Below are 19,450 nucleotides of genomic sequence, written 5' to 3'. Positions count from 1 at the left end.
AAAAAAAGAAAAAAAAAAAAAAAAAACCACACGTGTATCAACGCAGAGACACAGCTGTGAGGTTTGGTCTGCAGCTGAACAACCCAGAGTTAAAAGTTCTAACTCAATTCAAAACATGTACCAAGTGGCCCTGAGCAAGCTACAATTCCTAATAGTGCAAAAACTGCGGTTGCCTTCGAGACCTCGTTCCCAGGCACCAGGCAATCACACCTGGATCCACAAGTCGAGATGGAGCACAGTGCGGAGCGACACCTGGGCTAGAGATTCTTCCGCAGTGTCTCCAGGTTGCTGTCCATCCACTGGATATTTAGTGCAATGGTCTCCATCGCTTCGTGGACACACCTCATCTTGGAGCTCTTATCTCTACGTGAGCGGAAGAAGTTCTCCACCTGTGGAAAGAAAGAGGTGAGAACCAAGCTGCAAAATTAAATGCTTAAAAACTATGGAGACATTGCCTGCAAACCTCCCAAAGGAGCCGCTCTGTGGAGAAGTAGCTGGTTGTAGACATGATGATATCCTGGATTGCAAAAGAGCCAATGGGAAACCTGTGGACAAACACAAAGTGAAAATAGTTGAAACTCTAAACTCTGCTGCACCCTTTATGGATTACTTATTTGATTTCAACCTGAATGTACCTGTCCTTAGTAAAGGCAAAAATCAGGACAGAACCAACTGATAGACACAGCAACTCACTTTTGCGTGATCTTTCCCCAGTTCTCTTTGACAAAATCCCACGCGTAGAGATGTCCTGCAAAGTTCCTGCAGACTGTATGGAGGATTAAGGGAAGTTCTTGAGTCTTAACATAACTGCCTTGCAAGCTCTCCTGCAGCAACCTGAAGGTGACAAAAAGAGAACAAAATGTTTCAAAGCATATTTTAAAGAAGAGAAAAATCTGATTGAGTAACAGTTAAAAAAGTACTCAACGGTAAAATGGATTGCTACAGTTCAGTTAACAGCTGAGGTATGTAAGCCCCGCTTACGTTCCCGACTCACCACAACACCTTGCGTACATCCTGAGAGCTGGCCAGTGCTGCCAGCATCTTGCGCCGGTCTGCGTCCACTATTGAGTGTGTGTAGGTCTGGAGCAGCATCTCCCAGCCAGCATTGCTCTGGGCTCCCACAGAGAAGACCACCTTCATGAGATCACCAGGTATCCTGAAGAAGGGAACATAAGCATCAATACCCATGACCAGACTTGTCTGACTGGGTCACAATGCAAGACGCCCAGAGTGCAGACACATCGAATGCTAAATGAGGTGAAATACTATTCACTTAAGCAGCTAAGAGCCATTACTGAAGGCAAGGAGAGTGAAGAAGGGAACCACATACGCTGTAGCCCTTTAGAACTACAGCCATGTTCAGATTCCCCCTACCAGTATGTAGTCTTTTACTTTTCCTCTATCTTCTCCCAGACAACTACATATTTTATATCCTTTTAAACATTTGTAAGTTTAACCAATAAAAAAAAATCTAACATTTATTTAAAAAAAAAAAAATCTACAAAGTAATAACAAACAGCTGCATTTTATGATGGTGCACACAGTACATGAGCTCATTAGAAAGCGCCTCAGCATAACCTGTTCCATCTTAAACTCATTACTGGAGATATTCCTTCCCCAACCAGCGTATTTCAAAGAAACAACCCATCAACGATTACAAGTTTAATAAAAAAGTAAGAGCAACTGCAATAAGAAGTGGTGCTGAAACAGTTTCTTTGCAATGCAAGCACCAGTTCCACAGGTAACTGTACCAGGTGGTTTCTGAGAATGTGAACATCAGCGGTGCAGCAGCTTGTTGCAGAGCAGGTACCTGCATTAAAACGGATGATTCACTTGACTTTATCAAAAGCGACTTGCTGGCCCACTCAACATTAAACTGATTTAGGGAAGGCTACCAGTTCAGATGACAGAGGACAAGGCGTCTCACTGCTGATCCAACATCTCAGCTCCGCCCACCTTTCAGTGCCGTTGGACGCCACCCACTGCAGGAAGACATGCTCAGCACGGTCGGTGCAGTTCTTCTGGCCATAGCGGCACGCCACCTCCAGCAGGGCTGACCGCAGCTCTTGTTTAGAGAGTGGAAGGTCCTGCTCCCAGGACTGGCTGTTCATTTTGTCCACAAAGAGATTCAAAATGTAGTTCTGAGACAAAAAAAAGAGGGGGGGAGAAAGCTTAACAAAAGGTAATCTATGTTCAGGAAGTAAAGTCTTTCATTCCAGGAACACTTTTTTTTAAAAAAAAAAAAAAAAGCTGAAACTCATTTCCATGAATACACACAGCAGAGAAGCCATTACATAAGCCTAAAAACATACTCATATACCCTTGTAATCACACACAAGCCTTACTCATATGAAAAATGTGCCTCATGCATTTAAGAAATGTTTGGTAGCATATTAGACCCATGGTTTTTGTTTGTTTTTTTTAAAAAACAAAAAAAATCTCAGTTTGGAACATCCAGTCCAGAGAGGCACAGGGGAGAGGAAGCCTTTCCACAAAACAGTGGCCAAAGACGTGTCTGTTCACATGGTGGATTGATCAGTTCACACCTTCCCTCAAGAGGGAGGGGGAGACCAGGTGAACTTGACAAGTAGTAAGGCCAGCTAATATGCGTCTTGTGATCACGCTCAACTTTTCATTATATTATCAACTTCATGCGCGACATTTCATTACTTCTTCACCGTTTAGTGACATTTTTGTGCTCAGGACCTCCTAATTTTCTCTGATTAAAATTAATGGTGCTTACAGTCAAGTTCTACTGTAACGCATTCCAGCTATGAGTTTGATGTAATACAAAGATCAGAGTAGCACAATTTGTACAATGCAATTGGGGATTAACACAATCGAACTGCAAAATTGAACTCTGCAACTAGAAATTCCAATCCTCCTCCTCCAGCGAGTTTCTTCATATCCTCAAGGTTAAATGTCAAATTCCATATTCTTTCATTATTGTCATGTCTTATTTACTTGTAACAGATTATGTCTTTGGCAGGTTTTTCCACCAACTTCGAATTTAATTTAAGATATATTTGGAATTGTAGTAGGTGATGACTATTTCATGTGCTTAACCACAGTCCTTTTACCCCCTTCTCCACAGAAACTTATTTTACGATTAAGATTAAAAATGTGTTCCTGTGAAATATTCCAACTGTCACCTTATAGCAGAGCTGACAGAATTTACAAAAACACTAAGATTTCATTAAACTGAAACCTGAGGCAGGGGTCTTTGAGTCTTTCCAAAAATAAACAGTTCATCATTTCAACATATACTGGTAGGATTATGACAAATATGTAGTAACTGTGTATCCAGGAAATTCTCTCACACACACAAACATATGAATTATGGTTTCTGAAAATTCCAAGGCCTTATGCCTTAGCCATCTCTGTTACCATCATGGCAGCTACTTTACCTTCAAATGTAAAGAAAACAAAAATTTGACCAAAACAAAGCACACCTTCATGCTTGAAGCCAGAAGGTCCTGTCTTTTGTCTAGGAGTCTGTAGATGCGGTCGAGTTGGTACAAAGCTTCAGTCAGCGGGGCAGTGTGATTCTCATGCTCTAGGTACACCAAAAGGTTCATGACCTGCTTGAAGGACAGCTTACCCAGCCTGGTAAAGGGGGAATATTATATGACCATCAGAACTGTTTGTGAATGTAGTACAACAAAATCAGTTTTACTGTTCTGTCGAAACAAGAACAACACATTTTTGAATGCACCCACAATCACAAACATACCTTGAGAGTGCAAAGAGGTTATTAATCAGAGAAGCTCTGTCCTCGGGTGTAAGAACTTCATGATTTTCCTTCACAGCTTCGATCAGTGCCCTCCAGCCTTCTTCTCCGTAATTTACGATGTAGAAACCATTATTTCTGAAGTTGAACTTCATCCACTTCACATTTTTAGGAACCTTAAACGTAGCTATTGCAAGGAGGGAGAAAAAAAGATTTAAAGGCAAATAAAATTATAAGACATGCAGCCTCTCCCACCACTTTTGACTATAATCACATGGCAATGAAAAGACATCTTCAGCTTCCAACACAGAATATTAGAGGAAGCCATGATCTGTGTAACCTTACATCCCATACTCAAGATCAGCAAAGGTGAGTAAAGCTAAGATGGTCTGAGTGAAGCAACAGGAGAAAATATGACTTTCAGTTTTACTGGCGTCCTTTATGTTGTTTTCACTACTTCCTTCGTGATGAGTCCAATGTTCCTGATTTTTCTAATGCTAATGTAATTTTTCGCATTCAAACTTCTTACATAGGTGGCACTGTAGCACAGCAGGTAGTGCTGGTGCCCCACAACTCTTGACCTGTGGTTTCAAATCTGGCTCAGTCTGAGTGGAACTTGAATGTTCTCCCTATGTTCAGGTGGATTTCGTACAGCTGCTCTGGTTTCCTCCTATAGTCTAAATACATGGTATTCACAGCATCCATGGCATACCCTGCCTCATGTCTTATGGTTCTCGGATAGGCTCCTTACCACTGCAACTCTGCACTGACCATGTGCAGTTATTGACAGCTAATGCACAGATGGACACTTAATTTGTCATTACATCAATGTCACAGATTACCCATCAACTGAGGTTCTGAGCCATATGCTTCCTACTTGGGGCAGCATGGTGGCACAGCGAGTAGGTCTGCCTTCTCACAGCACGTGGGTGGTGCGAGAGCATGTAGATTTGATTCCCGCTCAGTCTGTAGTGCTTGCATGTTCTCCCCATGTCTGTGTGGGTTTCTGCCAGGTGCTCTGGTTTCTTCCCACATTCCAAAGACATGCAGTTCAGGTTCCCCCATTGTGTGTGAGAGAGTGTGTGTCACTGATGTATGGATGAGTGACCCATTGTAAGTAGTGTATCTAGCAGTGTAAGTCACTTTGGTGAATAAGGTGTGAGAGTTGATAACACTACATAGTATCCATTGGAAGTTGCTTTGGAGAAAAACGTCTGCTAAATAAATAAATGTAAATGTACAGGGAAATTCATGACCCAGCCTGGGGCTCCATTTCCACATGAGTGGGGGGGATTATAGACATTACATGGACTGCTGACCATGAAGGAGAGGACACACATTAGCTCAAAGCCTCTTTGGACCTTGGCGCTACATAGGCATGTGCAGCACTACGTCAACAGGAACTACAGTCGGATGTTTTGGCACCGTAAGCAACACGCATGCAAGAAACATGGACATCCATTTTAGAGATAAGCTCAGTTCACTTTCCTTTCTCACGTTCATATAATCGACACCCAGTGAAACCGCCCCACGTGGGATATGTACCCTCACTTTTCAGACTACATGGTCTATTGGTTTTCATTGAGCACTTAAATACTCAATGTTCATTCCTATTTCGGCCCAACTTTTAAGTCACAGTTCATACAAATGTTAAATCAAATCATTATTTCATGCTTTTTACCCAACAGTTTACCTAAATACCCACTTTAGTTTTCTATATTATATGTAAATATATATTTACATTAATTTCAAAGTGATTTGATTGTATGCACTGTACAAGCAATAGTAATACTGGAAAAAATCTCAGGTGTAAAGTGCAAAGGTCAGGAAAAACTAGTCAACATTAAATGTGGAAACTCAGCTGTGCTACTCATCATACACAAGCAAGATGGAAATCTGCTTTACGGGCACTGAGAACATGTCATAACAGCAATATTCATGCTTCTGCAGTTTGAGCCTCTTTTTCTATTTACACTGGTTTATGCCCTGAAGCGATCACACACAATTTTGGAACACTGGGTCAGAAAGAAACAGTTTCAGAATAATTCTATTCCTAATATTCTAGGCATACAGGCACAGCAATTAGAATGAAAAGAGCAATCTTTACCAGTCTTGTCTTTCAGAAGGAACAACTGCGTACAGTTTGGGGAGGTGCTGCAGCTGTCATTGACATATGTCAAGGGGATGTGCCACAAATCACTGAAAATGAAACAAAACATACAAAACAATGCCTGCTGCAGACATGTGCCTACTGACTCAGCAACTGTACATTTTGAATTCAAGAAGCTTGATATTTTCTCCAACTCATGGTACTCAGTTTACACAACTCAAGAAGTCTCTTGCTCGAAACTGCAATAATGATTCTCACAGAACAGATTTTCTAACAGGACACACTTTTAATAAAGATCTGCATGTGTATCCTCAAAAATACAATATCTTCATATATAAGCATCTCCTGACATTATGATAGACCCACCTGGACTTGGCTGTTTTGTTCACCTTGAGGAGGAAGTGTTCCTGTGATACACTGACTTGGGCACCTGTTCTGTTCACAGTCACTAAGGGAAAACCTTTTTGAAGTGTCCAAGTGTTCATCATGTCTACCACATTGTATTCTTCCTACCCAGGAAGAAAAGTAAAGAAACATCAGCAAACAACAGCTGTCAAAGTCTTGAGAGCATGTGCAATTCTTAATACATTTAAAAACCTGTCTAAGAGCACAATCAGTGAGGGTTAAAAACCTTGCATATACAGGATAGAAGAAAAATGACCAAAAAAGGTTTTTTCCTCTTTTTTTTTTTTTTTTTTTTTAAAAAAGTGTGAAAAGAGTATGAAAATGCCAAATAATGACACTGGCCTCCTGAAAGAATGAAATGCAATATGCAGAACACAGGGTCTAATATTTACCCCAAAATGTGTCCACACTGAAAAAGTGATTATGCTGCTGAGCAGAGCTGGAGCAATCAAGGAAATACCTGGGGAAAGCTGTTCCATAGATCTTCATTGTCAGTGTTCATGTTTCGGTACTTCTCCAAGTACTCACTGACTCCTTTGTAGAACTTTTCCTCTGTCAGTGTTGAGCTGAGCATGAGCAAGGTTGAAGCACCCTAACAAAGGATGAACTACTGTGAGATTCATTCAAATGATGGTAATCACTGAATCTGTGAAAATCCTTTTTTTTTAAAAAAAAAAAAAAAAAAAAAAAAAAAAAAAAAAAAAAAAAAAAAAAAAAAAAAAAAACCCACTTTACCTTCTCATAGGACACAGAATCAAACATTTCCTCCACCTGTTCAGGTGTGGCCACCTCTGTTGAGATGGGGCGTGATGAGTTTAAAGAGTCCTCCGCTAGAGATTTGAAGCGCATACTTAAAAAGTCATTGCCCTGGGGAAAAAAAAAAAAAAGATCCCTGTGATACACAATCATAATTCGCATGAATGGTCATAGTAGTGCCATCAGGACTGAACAATGAGGGGGCTGTTAGATGTATGGCAGTTACGGTATCTTTACTGAATAATTCAAGTTGGGAGGATAAAACATGTCCTAGAACATTTATTTGGTAAACGCCCAGGAAAGTGGTAAACTTGTGTGGCTTTATTTAAAACAAAGTGTACTGACACTAAACGTGTGGCTCAAATGTGATGTAGTCCCTACTAAATATAATATACTGCAAACAACCATTTCATATAAATTACTGTCTTTTTTAATTTAATGTAGACAGAAGCTCCTGCATCCAGGAGTAACTGTGGTTATCTGCTGTATCTCTTAGCAGAAAGAACTTCTTTAAATAGTTTTTACGACCGATTGACCAAACATGTGACAAAGTCAAAGGCTCTTGTAGAAGCCTAGTAAAGATGCATCTCTTCTCAGCTGCTCTTAGTACGAAATTTATATTAACGGGTGAGTTGCCAAATTTGGCCATAAAGGCTCACAGACTTTCATGAAGTTGAAGTCAGTTTCAATCTTCTTTCCCCTTCTAGATTATTCAAGAACGTAACATGTGATCTCAAGACTTGCACAAGTTCAAGGACACAAGAAACTGGAAAACAAACTCATACTGATGCCCCCACAGTAGGGAGGAAAAAAAAAAAAAAAAAAAATAGTATATTAAAATGACAAATTTTATGAACAATTTAAAAAAAAAAAAAGTGTGGAGGAATTAACAGCCAGATGCCAAACGCCATGGCAGAGAGAAACATTTCATCCTGAACTGAGAATGTAATCATCAAATGGAAGAAAGCAACTGAAGCATTCTTCCGCTGAATCTCATATTTATTTGAGGAAATTGTACAACACAGGGGCATATAACAGTCTAATAAATATGAGGAAGCTCTGAGCTAGTTACTGCTGCTACTAGATACAATCAAGTAAACATGAACCACTTACAATTTCAAGTTCTGGAAACACTTTCTCCACAGATGTGTATTCCATGTATGTAGCAAAGCCCTCGTTCAACCAAAGGTCATTCCACCACTTCATGGTAACCAGGTTACCAAACCACTGCAAGGGAAGGAGGTATTTAGCAGATGCTTTCGTCCAAAGTGACTTCCAACGAACTCTACGTAGTGTTATGAGCCCACACACCTTATACCCCAAGGTGACTTACACTGCTAGATACTCTACTTACAATGGGTCACTCATCCATACAATCAATTTTATTGGTATAAAATCTCAAATCTTTCATTCAACACCAACAGTAGCACAGATAAAGTATCTGGGTATTGTTCCACCAAGAGCAATGCAGCCCTTAGGTTCTTACTGGGAATTGTGGGTAAGCAGTACCTGGTGTGCCAGCTCATGGGCAATCACAGAAGCCACCACCTGTTTGTCCATAAGAGATGAGTGATTGCCCACTAGTAGGGTCCTCTCCCGAAACGTTATCAGACCCCAGTTCTCCATGGCCCCAGCCAGGAAGTCAGGAATGGCCACCAGGTCTGCAATCAAGTCACAAGACTTAGAATGGAAACAGCAGGAAGAGCAGCATCAAAAGAGATCTTCTGGTGTGTGGATCTGCGTAAAGTTCAACACTGAACACAAAGGGACATTCATTACAATCTCAAATCTATGCAAAAAGAGCCAATTCACTTCACATCAAACTCAGATACTGTACATCTACAGATACTGCCAAAGAAACTGATGAAATTAAAAAGAAAATTACCCAGTTTCTTTAAGGGAAATTTTATCCCAAATAAAGTATTGTAAAATTTTAACAGTTTCACCGCACATCCCAGAGCATAGTCTAGTTGGTCCACCTTATCTGGAACAGCATAAACAGAGACCTGAAAGAAGCAAGAACAAAATATTACCATACTATGAGTTACCAGCATACCATACATCCTCAGTGGGAGGGGTCACAGTGTACTTTAATTATATAGAAGGGTCATGTACACAAAGTACAGGACAAAGTCACATTTCTCACGGTGTTTTGAAATGCTTTTCAAACATGCTCTTGCGTTCAGAAAAGCAAAAACGGGAGACTGCTTACCAAAGTGTCCGAAGCAATCTGGTTGATCTGTGTGAAGTTTGCCACGATAAACGCCACCAGATACGTGCTCATTCTCACGCTTTTTTCAAACTCGTCCTGGAGAAGCCCATCAGACAATTCAACCGTCTGGTTCTAAATAGCGAAAGCACACCAAAAAAACAAAAATATTCAGAAACAGCCAGAACTGCATTCAGGACAGTCAGACTTTCAAGTTACAAAATAGGATTATAAATATCAAAATATCACCGAAGGATCACAGCCACAATAGGTGTGTAATTATTATTTACAATTTAAAGGTCACAGGGAGAACAAACAGTACCTTGGGCATGTTTGAAAGACTGATGTATCCAGTCTCTCGCTTTATTTTAATCAGAAAAGTGGCTTTCAACGCCGGTTCATCAAAGCATGGGAACGCTTTCCGAGCAGCCAGAGGTTCAAACTGTGTTGCTGCAAGAACCCTGAGAAGAGAAAAGATTTGTGATTGTTTCTATGTGTACAGGGCTGGGGTTTGAACAAGCAAATACACCAGCCCAAGACACACACACACACACACACACACACACACACACACACACACACACACACACACACACACACACACACACACACACACATCTAAATTCTGATTTAATTGATCTTGCATCAAGAATAATATAATAATCTGCCAAACAACTGCAGTGAGTAATGCTGTATAGTTCGCCATAAAAAGTGAGATATTGATAATCATTATGTTTATGAACTTGAACCATGGTCAAATAGCTTAAGCACATCTCATCTGTGTTCCAGAGGCTTGTTTTTTGTCCAAATTAAAAGAAACATGCAGACTGACTGCACTGATTCCCAGTCACAAAACATAAAAATTAATTGGCACTTACCTTTTATTGCCACCCTTATCCACATAGGAACTGTTGTAGAAGCCACTATAACTGTTGGAAAGGTTTGCTGAATATTCCATTGTCAAAACATAAGTTTGCCCCTTTTTAAGGTCCTCTGGGAACTTTAAAGCAATTTGCTGCCATGGTTGGTATTCTAGTTTCTTCACCTCTTTATCCTGGACAGTGACATTAGTGATCTGCAAGCCAGAACTGTGCAAAATTACATTCTTGGTATCATTCAGAACGTCTATGGTGATGGAAACTGTTCCTTGGAAAGTCATGGTGGTCAGGTTCGGGTGGATCAGGAGGTCATAATGGACAGGCTGGACATAGACAGGCAACCTCAGCGAGGTCCAGGGGAACAGTTCCCCATTGGTGGCCCTGGGGTATATGAGTTCCATGGAAGTGTTCACCGTGTGGCATCCTTCCTTGGTGAGTGTGCACTTTGGCAGGAAGTAGATAACCATGGCCACGGAGGCAACAACAACCAGGACAAAGACCCCCAGCAGCAGTGTCCGGTTAGAGGGCATAGTGCAGGAGCTTGACTGCTCCTGGCGGGCGTAGGGCGAGGCACTGGGCCGCAAGCTGGAGCTGCGGTTCATGAACGACATGCCCAGCAGGCGGGCTGATGACTCGTAGTCTTCCTCCTCTTCATCCATGTCATTCTCTCCAAGACCCCGCACTAGCAGTCGGGAGCTGCGTGGCTCATACACCATGTCATCGGGGTCAAGAGGGTATGCAGGTGTCTCCTTAGCCAGATCCAAAACATCTGGCTCTTCCTCAAACATACTGTTCTCAATCATGTTCCTGGGCAAAGAGGCCCGATCTGGGAGAGGGTGAAGTCACAAATCACACAAATAAGTTCAAGGAACCAAATTAACAAAGGTGCAATATACCAAAAAAAAAAAAAAAAAAAAAAAAAAGCCTGGAATGATAAAAACGGAACAAAGGAACGGCACTAAGATTGATTGAGTCCTACCTATCTGACAGATCCTATCAAGTGGTCTGGTGGGGCTCGCAGGGCTCGGTACCGGGCCCGCTAGCCTTTGCAATCTACACCTCTTCCCTCGGCCCTGTCATCACCTCCCATGGCTTCAACCATCACTGCCTACGCCAATGATACCCAGCTCTTCCTCTGCTTTCCTCCTGGAGCATCAGACGTTTCTGTGCGCATCGCTGCCTGCCTGTCGGACATCTCTGCATGGATGTCTGATCCTCGTGGGTGGCACGGTGGCACAGTGAGTAGCGCTGCTACCTCACAGCGCCTGGGTGGTGTGAGAGAACATGGGTTCTATCCCTTTTCAGTCTGTGTGGAGTTTGCATGTTCTCCCTGTGGGTTTCCTCCGACAGTCCAAAGACATGCTGTTCAGGTTCCCCCATAGTGTGTGAGTGAGAGTCTGTTCCACTGATGTATGGATGAGTGACCCAGGGTAAATCTAGCAGTGCAAGTCACCTTGGTGAATAAGGTGTGTGGGATGGTAACACTACATAGTATCATTATAAGTCCCTTTGGAGAAAAGCATCTGCTAAGTGAGTAAATGTAAATCACCACCTACAACAAAACCTCTCTGAAACAGTGATCCTTCACCTCCCAGCTGGCCTGTCTTTGTGTCATAATCAAACTGGACAACTCACTCATTTTGCCTACCTCCTCGGCTAAGAGTCTGGGAGTGATGACTGACTCAAGTCCATCTATCTCTCAGCACATCAAAGCCACAACCCAGATCTACAGATATATCCTGCATAACACCCGCAGGATCCATCCTTACCTCAGAACAGACTCTGCCCAACTACTTGTCCAGGCCATGGTGGCACCCCGTCTGGACTACTGCAATTCTCTTCTGGCCTTCCTACTACTGCCATCAAACAGGTGATACAGAATGCTGCTGCCCGAGTTGTGTTTTGACTTGCTGAAGCCTTCCCAAAGCCTTCCCATGTATTTCCACCCCTCCTCATCTCTCTCTGCTGGCTTCCTATAGGTGCCCGGATGAAATTTAAGACCCTGGTTATGGCCTACAAAATCATTAATGGAACTGAGCCCGGCTATCTATAAGACTTCATCATCCACTATACCCCAAACAGACTCTTACACATCTGCCCACTTGGTGGTCCCATGCACAAAAGGCATGAAGGTTCTCAGTTCTGGCTCCGTTGTGGCAGAATGACCTCCACCTCTTTCTCAGAACTGCTGAACTTGTCCACATTTAAAAAGGGTCTGAAAGCTCATCTCTTCTGGACTCACTTCACCTATGATCTCTTAAGTTCATGCAAGGTGTTAATGTTCATGCACCATAACTTTGAGATCATGCCTGTTAAACAATGGATAAACCTTTACACAAGTACTTCTGCAATGCAAATTACATATATTTAAAAAAATTACTAGAAAGGTGACTAGGAATCATGAATATTAGGATAAAGTTTTATGCTGCTACTTGTGTGATGAGCATTGGTTCATATGGTGGAAAGAAACTAACCATTTAAGAATCACATCTGCAGCCATGTCTCTTTCTGCTAATGTAATGCACACATTACATTTTCTATGGATGTATGTCACTTTGGAGAAAAGCATCTGCTAAATGAATAAATGAGAAAGAAGAAGGGACACACACACACACACACACACACACACACACACACACACACACCACCCTGCCCATTATAACGCAAAAAGCGCAACTCTCACCACACTGCCCATTATAACACAAAAAATGTTGCCCAGTATCACATCCGTTAAGTCACGGGATTTTACGATTATTACAACTCTGTTTTGTGTCATGCATAAGAATAGAAAAGGCCTTTGTGACAAGTGTGGTGGATGTCAACAGGAAGGCCGCCGTTCAAAATAAGCTTTCATGTTTGCAACACCCTAAAAACAAAAGTGCTACCAAACCAGTACAAAGACCTGTTCATAGGTTTATTTCCCACGTTCACAATAACCTTGTGGCAGACATGATAAAATTTATATTTTCTACAGCTTGCATCATGCAATGTAAAGCACCAGCAAGACTATGTATAAATATGTTAGTAACTCTGTTCTCCTACTGAAAACAAAGCAAAGAAACAACATTTGTGCCTATTTCCCATGCATACGCAAAGAAAGTTTGTGCAGCCAGCCACTAAAGTTAAGAAAAAAAAAAAAAAGGAGTTCACAAAATGACAACCAAAAACAAGAAGGGGGGGGGGAGAGACTAAAACAGCACGCAACGGTTTTTGTCTTGCAGTTTGTTTTGGCTAGATTTATTCTGGTGTTTAAAAGAGGAAAAAAAAAAAAAACTGCTTATGGTGAAAATGATCTACACTTATCGCATAAACTAAGATGTATTTGCACTTTAAAAATCTTGTTTTAAAATTTAAACTAAAAACCCTTTTAATGTTTATTTTTTCTTAGGGAATTTTCCCCTCAGAAACCCAGCTTTAAAGAAAAAAATAATTCTTAAAATGACAGGCTCATCTACAGTAAGTAACAGGAATGTGTGACATGGGAATAAGAAATTTTAAATGAATGAGATTAAAAAAATACTGAGTGAATGCTGCAAAACAATGTTTGGTAGCTTTACAATAACGATAAACGTAGTCAAAGCAGGTACCGTGTCCCTATTGCAGGAACTGTACTGTAAATATGTGAAACTTTGACACTTGTTTTGCTCACTGTCTAGTTTCCTTTCACTTGACAGGTTGCTGCTGCTCTGCCTGCAAGCGAGGAAACCATGAAACAAATCAGACTCCCATACAGTCCCTTCCCTTTTTCGTACAATAAGTGAAACACACTCACACACAAAGGCACATTACAGGCTTACAGGATGTTAGAAAGGCAAACACCTCATGTTAAAGTTCAAGATCGGGACAGATAAGAGCTAGCAGTACAAAAACATGCATCTACAACTTTAGATATACACAAAAACACCAAAAGGTAAAACATACAGAGATCAAAAAAAAAAAAAAAAAAAAAAAAAAAAAATCCTACATGAGGCATACTGACAAGTCAATCTTTTTTCAAGTACTAAGTAGAAATGTGCCAACTAAACAGCTCAAGGTTTCTTCAAATTTTCCACAAGTCAGTCAAGTGCAAAAAGCTAATTTGTTCTTCAACAGACTAATATCTCATGCCATTTCTCAGCCCTTTAAGTGTTCATTTGAAACGGTGGATTTTTGTTCTGCCAAAAGCAGACGATGTGAACACCACACAATCTTTTTAGGCGCTCAAAGATACTTAGAGCATCTCAGTATCTGAGCATTTATGCAAATTATTCTTTCTGAAAAACTGGATTTTTTCCCAGTCATTTCAAAGTACACTTCTTTCTATTTTTTGTTTCACTTTGAGGAACCAAGTAAAAAATTAATGCAATTTATTAGTGTTCAAATGTGCAGTTATTAATAGAATAATACACAAAGCTAGCTTTCACAGGAGACAAAATGTGGTGTAAAATTTTGGTGTGAAAGAGATACAGTAATAGCCATGACAGCCAATCAAGTCCCCTTTACCAGCCAACTGTGGTGAAAACTTCATAGAACAGAGCTGGTTTCCTACAAGACATCTGTGCCATGGAACCTTGCCGTGCCATATGGCCACAGTAAACACAATTAGCTCCCAAGTTCATATACAATAATTATCAAGTACAGGAGCACCTATCTTGATCATAAATATACCCCACCTTATCATAAAGGCCCCCACCCTTTTGTTTTTTTTTTTTTTTTATTTAAAAAAAAAAAAAAAAAGGGAAAAAAAAGCTGCTGCCCACATATTGGCAGTGCTCACTCAGCCAATATGCAAATGGAAAACTGTGCACTGTGTAAAAGCCCAAAAGACAATGGCGCTAAGTGCAAAATAACACATCAAGGACACATTACCAAGTTTCCCCCAACACTATCTATATGCTGTCCACCGGTGACTTCTCAGTTTTCATATCCTGAGAAGGTCTGGCCATGAAACTGGCCTGAAAGCTCAGAGTGTCATAGATGTAAGAGGCAGAGCAGAGGCCCATGGGTAATAGATCTACATGGGGAGGAACTGAAGGTCACATCTACAGCGTTGATTCTGCAGATTCGTAACCTCATTAAAAACTCAGATTTTCCTCAGAGCAAAAGAGTCGCAGCAGCACTGTGGAGCAAAGGGGTCAGAGTTGCACACTCTGGACACGGAGGTCACAGGTTCGAATCCCACCTCTTGCCGTATCACCCTTGGAAAAGGCACTTACCCTAAACTGTTATGGCCAAAAAATGTATCCAGGTATATAAATTTGTTAAATATTGTAAGATACTTTGGAGTAAAGCACTGGTGAAAATAACGAATATAAACTGCAAGTCATAGGGAAGTGTGTGCATGTCACTCCTGGGGGGTTTACATTTATTCATTTAGCAGACGTTTTTCTCCAAAGCAACTTCCAGTGGATACTATGTAGTGTTATCAGCCCACACACCTTATTCACCAAGATGACTTACACTGCTAGATACACTCCTTACAACAGGTCACAGCAACTTCCAGTGTTTAAGCTTACATTTATTTACCCATTTATACAGGTGGGTAATTTTACTGGAACAATTTAGGGCAAGTACCTTGCTGCAGGGTACTACAGCCAGAGGTGAGGATCAAACCTGTGACCTGTGGAGCCTAATGCAGTCACTGTAACCACTAGGCCACCAGCTGTCAGGACACTACAAACCCCACATGTGCTACTAGATACAGTGATTTGTCTGCAAGTGGGAGACTGTGCTCCCAAAACCCGGTGCAGTAGTCTGGGAACATTTGGTTGTAGAGGGCATATACAACAATGCCAGCTCAATACTTTATATTTAAAATAAATAAAATTAAAGCTGCATGCGCACACAGCATTCAGACCCTTGTCTAAATATTTCATTTTACTGAGTCACAAACAGCACACCGAAATTAGATATCTTGCAGAGAAGATAAATTGAGAAATTAAGGAAAAGAATATCCTGTTTTACAATTTGTAATTTTTCTGCACTGCCTTCCTATAGCTGCCCAGATCAAATTCAAGAGCCTGGTTATTGTCTACAAATGCATTAATAGAACTGCTCCCAGCTATTTATAAGACTTCATCATCCACTACACCCCAACCAGACCCCTTCACTCGTCTACTTCTGCTCGCTTGGTGGTCCCGCACAAAAGGTAACGCACAGAGGTTCTCTGTTCTGGCTCAACTGTGGTGGAATGACCTCCCCTTCTCACTCAGAACTGCTGAAGCTCTGTATACAGACAAGAAGGGTCTGAGAACTCACCTTTCCCAGACTGACGTCGCCCAAGAGTTCTCCAGCTCGTGTATGGTGTTACAGTGCATGAACATTTACTTTATGATCATCCCCAGATAAGCCTTTATACAGCCGCTACTCCGGAATTGTTTGTGAATGTTTGTGTACCTTATTTTTTTTTTAAAAAAAAGAATCTTCCTACATATATTTTTTTTTTTTTTTTTTAAATCAGGATTCATCTATCCTGCGTTTTATTCACCTACTCGAGTGATGAACATCAGTGCATCAGGTGGAAAATAAACTAGGTTTACTTAATCACCTGTCTGCAGTTATGTATCTTTCTCTTAATGTAATGCACAAATTGTATTTTCACTGAGATGTACGCCACTTTGGAGAAAAGCATCTGCTAAATGAATAAATGTGTCTGTGCAAGCATTCAAACCAACACATTAATATTCATTTTAAGCTGAAAATTTTTTTTAACATCAAGTCTCAAGCAGAACAGTAATGCCCGTTCATGGTGACCTAACTAAGTGATGTTGGTACCAAGCAGTCCAGCGATACAGAATACCAGTGTTTGAGTTTTTTTTTTTTTTTTTTTTTTAAAAAAAAAAAAAAAACCCGCCTCAAGTCCTGGACACCAACCCAGATCCTCTTCATAAACACCGTTGTTCTCGCTCTCCTCCTGGACCAGAATTACAGCAATTCTGTCACCCTTGCTGCTATCTGACCTACGACACTGCCAGATTTCTACTGGAAGAAAGATCCAATAAAAAGCACTAATATCCGTTCATACTTCTTTGAAACGGGCTACATCAAGTTGAGGAAAAATACCCCCCACAGCTGTCTCTCAGCTAAAAAATAGTTAATGATTCTAGCAACACTGGACATGTTAGCATTTAGCAATATTTACTCCCTTTTAGATGTTAGTTCCAGTTTGTACAATGTAGTACTATATGTTTCTGCTGCATTCTGTTCAAATGAAGGAACATGTTGTACTCATTCAGCTGATCAAACAGTGATTTAATTTCATACATAATGAAACTATTAGTTCTGTTAAACTGAACTTTTTTGTGTAACGCTATGGAAAATACCCTACTGAAAGGTCCATAATAAAGGGGTAGTAACTATGATATAAAGGTCCACAGTTAAAATTCTGTTGCCCTGCCGTACCACTGATCAAGGTACTCGTACCCTCAGTTGATATTGTAAGAATACCCTGTTATATAGATGTGTACATATGTGTCAAGGTCTTTATGTAACAGTGTAAGTCACACTGGACAAAGATGTCAGATAAGTTCAATGTAATACACAGCAGTTTATGGAAGCGGAATTTAGCTTTTTAGATTTTGGCACAGCTGTAAAAATTAGCAAGAACATTGTTTTTAGCTAGAAAAATAACGCCAGAACGTTCCTGTTAATACACAAACCGGTTTCGTTAAAATGTTATCTTGCTACGTTTTTGTTAAGCACGAAGCTGGTGACTCATTGCTGCAACGAGGGATCCGCGAGCACCTCCACACGAGCTGAACCTGCACTGCAGATGTCAGTAAGTCTCCTCTTTAAGGTGAACCAGGAATAACTGTGGGTGAGAAAACAGGTCTTATAACCGGATGCTGAAAGTAAGTTTGGAAAGGGGGGGGGGAAAACTACCAATAATTTATTCATTTAGCTGATGCTTTTCTCCAAAGTGACTTACAATGTTAAAGTTACCCACAATTTTTTTTTAGCCATTTATACAGCTAGGCAATTTTTACTCAAGCAATAGGGTAAGTACCTCACTCAAAAGGTACTACAGCTGGAGGTGGGATTTGAACCTGTGACCTTTGGATCCAAAGGCAGCAGCTCTAATCACTACACTACCAGCTATGATCATAACTGTAAGACAGTAATATTGCTACCATCACCCCCTCCCTACACAAAAACTTTGGTTTCTCACCACCTTTAGTTTACCTGCACATGGGAGACCAGATCAAAACAAAGCACTGGCAGTTATTACACACAGAACACGTGGCATTGCAATTATTACTGGTAGATGCATTTCCCTAAATTGAAACAAAAAACATTGGCCGTTGCCAGGAGGACAGAAAAGCTGACAGAAGCAGGAACCAGGAGATGAGGCTGCAGTGAGTGAGAAGGGTGCACTTTAAGTCATGTGTGCTTTACTAGTCCAGAAGAAGACAGAAAGAGCTGCTCACCCTTGACACAGAGTATGCGTTCATAGTAAATCATGCACACAGGGGACATGATCATGATGATGAAGCCTGGTGCTAAAAACAGTGGAGGCACTCAGAGAGCCCACACACACAACAGTGTGACACTGGTCTGCTTGGAGGGTGCAGGACCCGTTTCCTTAGACTGTGACCTAACACCCGGAGTCCGGGCCGGACTCGAACCCACCACCACCACCTGTGTGGGACTCGAACCCACAACCAACCTGCTGCTCTGCACACGATACATACAAAACTTACCGCTCTCAAATGGTTCCATGTCTCCGAATTCCTCTGCCGAGTTACACTTCCGGCTTATTTCGGCTTAAGTTAACGAACCTTCGCAAATCAAACACAACACGCGCGAGTCCTCATCCTCGTGACACACTAGCTACTACTACTACTAGTCTCTGAGCGCAAAGATACTGCTGCTGCTGACTGCACCGCAACCGCTCACAGCTTGTTGTCACTGACGAGTGCTGCTCTCAAGAAGAGTCCACGGACCCCACGGAGGAAAGGAAACGAACCGCTGCAACTACAGCTCCGATTTGTTGTGCGACGTCGACTTGCTCAACCGAGCGTTTCAAGGCACAGCGCCTCTTCCTTCCTTCTTCTGAAACGTGAATCGGGCCAAAATCTAGGGCCGTGGAACCACAGAAAGAGCCGTGTTTTCATTGGTCCTCGCCGAACAAGAGCCGACGTTTGATTGGCTCGAACTGTGACCTTGTCAAAATATAGTCCAATTGCAACAGGGTTAGGCCGCCGGAGTCAGCGCATGCACGTTTGTTTGTGTTGTGTGGGGTAAGAAACGTGTCCGCTGTCCTCCATGACAGGGACAGATGTTGGCAGTACTAATAACTTACACATTAATGAAAGATCTATCTTTATGTAGTCACTCACAGCTGAAACAACAAAACTTCGCCAGCTTTTCTATTTAGTTTCTTT

At 41.3% G+C, this 19,450-nt stretch overlaps 1 protein-coding gene across 1 annotated transcript; it reads right to left on the bottom strand.

Annotated features, from left to right (window-relative positions):
* On the bottom strand, positions 1 to 19,113 carry lnpep (leucyl/cystinyl aminopeptidase). Its single transcript, XM_018758913.2, has 18 exons — positions 18,767 to 19,113; positions 10,089 to 10,914; positions 9,533 to 9,671; positions 9,214 to 9,345; positions 8,887 to 9,007; positions 8,511 to 8,662; positions 8,115 to 8,228; positions 6,981 to 7,112; positions 6,706 to 6,837; positions 6,207 to 6,349; positions 5,838 to 5,929; positions 3,734 to 3,917; positions 3,453 to 3,606; positions 1,957 to 2,141; positions 995 to 1,156; positions 694 to 834; positions 464 to 545; positions 1 to 389 (listed from the first exon to the last, which is right to left on the bottom strand). Exons 1-18 carry the CDS (start codon positions 18,783 to 18,785, stop codon positions 258 to 260), a joined length of 3,042 nt encoding a protein of 1,013 aa, XP_018614429.2. The 5' UTR covers positions 18,786 to 19,113; the 3' UTR covers positions 1 to 257.
* Positions 19,114 to 19,450: the final 337 nt, after the last annotated feature.

The sequence above is a fragment of the Scleropages formosus genome, chromosome 17 (genome assembly GCF_900964775.1).
Source record: "Scleropages formosus chromosome 17, fSclFor1.1, whole genome shotgun sequence".
NCBI classification, from domain to species: domain Eukaryota; kingdom Metazoa; phylum Chordata; class Actinopteri; order Osteoglossiformes; family Osteoglossidae; genus Scleropages; species Scleropages formosus.
This window is presented reverse-complemented; position numbering and strand designations above follow the sequence as displayed.

Excerpts from the sequence above, each read along its gene's own strand:
- lnpep (XM_018758913.2), bottom strand. Across the intron at positions 2,142-3,452 it reads TTCTGGCTTCAAGCATGAAG|AACTACATTTTGAATCTCTT; the intron begins GTGTGCTTTGTT and ends TTTTTGTCTCAG. Across the intron at positions 390-463 it reads CAGAGCGGCTCCTTTGGGAG|GTGGAGAACTTCTTCCGCTC; the intron begins GTTTGCAGGCAA and ends TTCTTTCCACAG.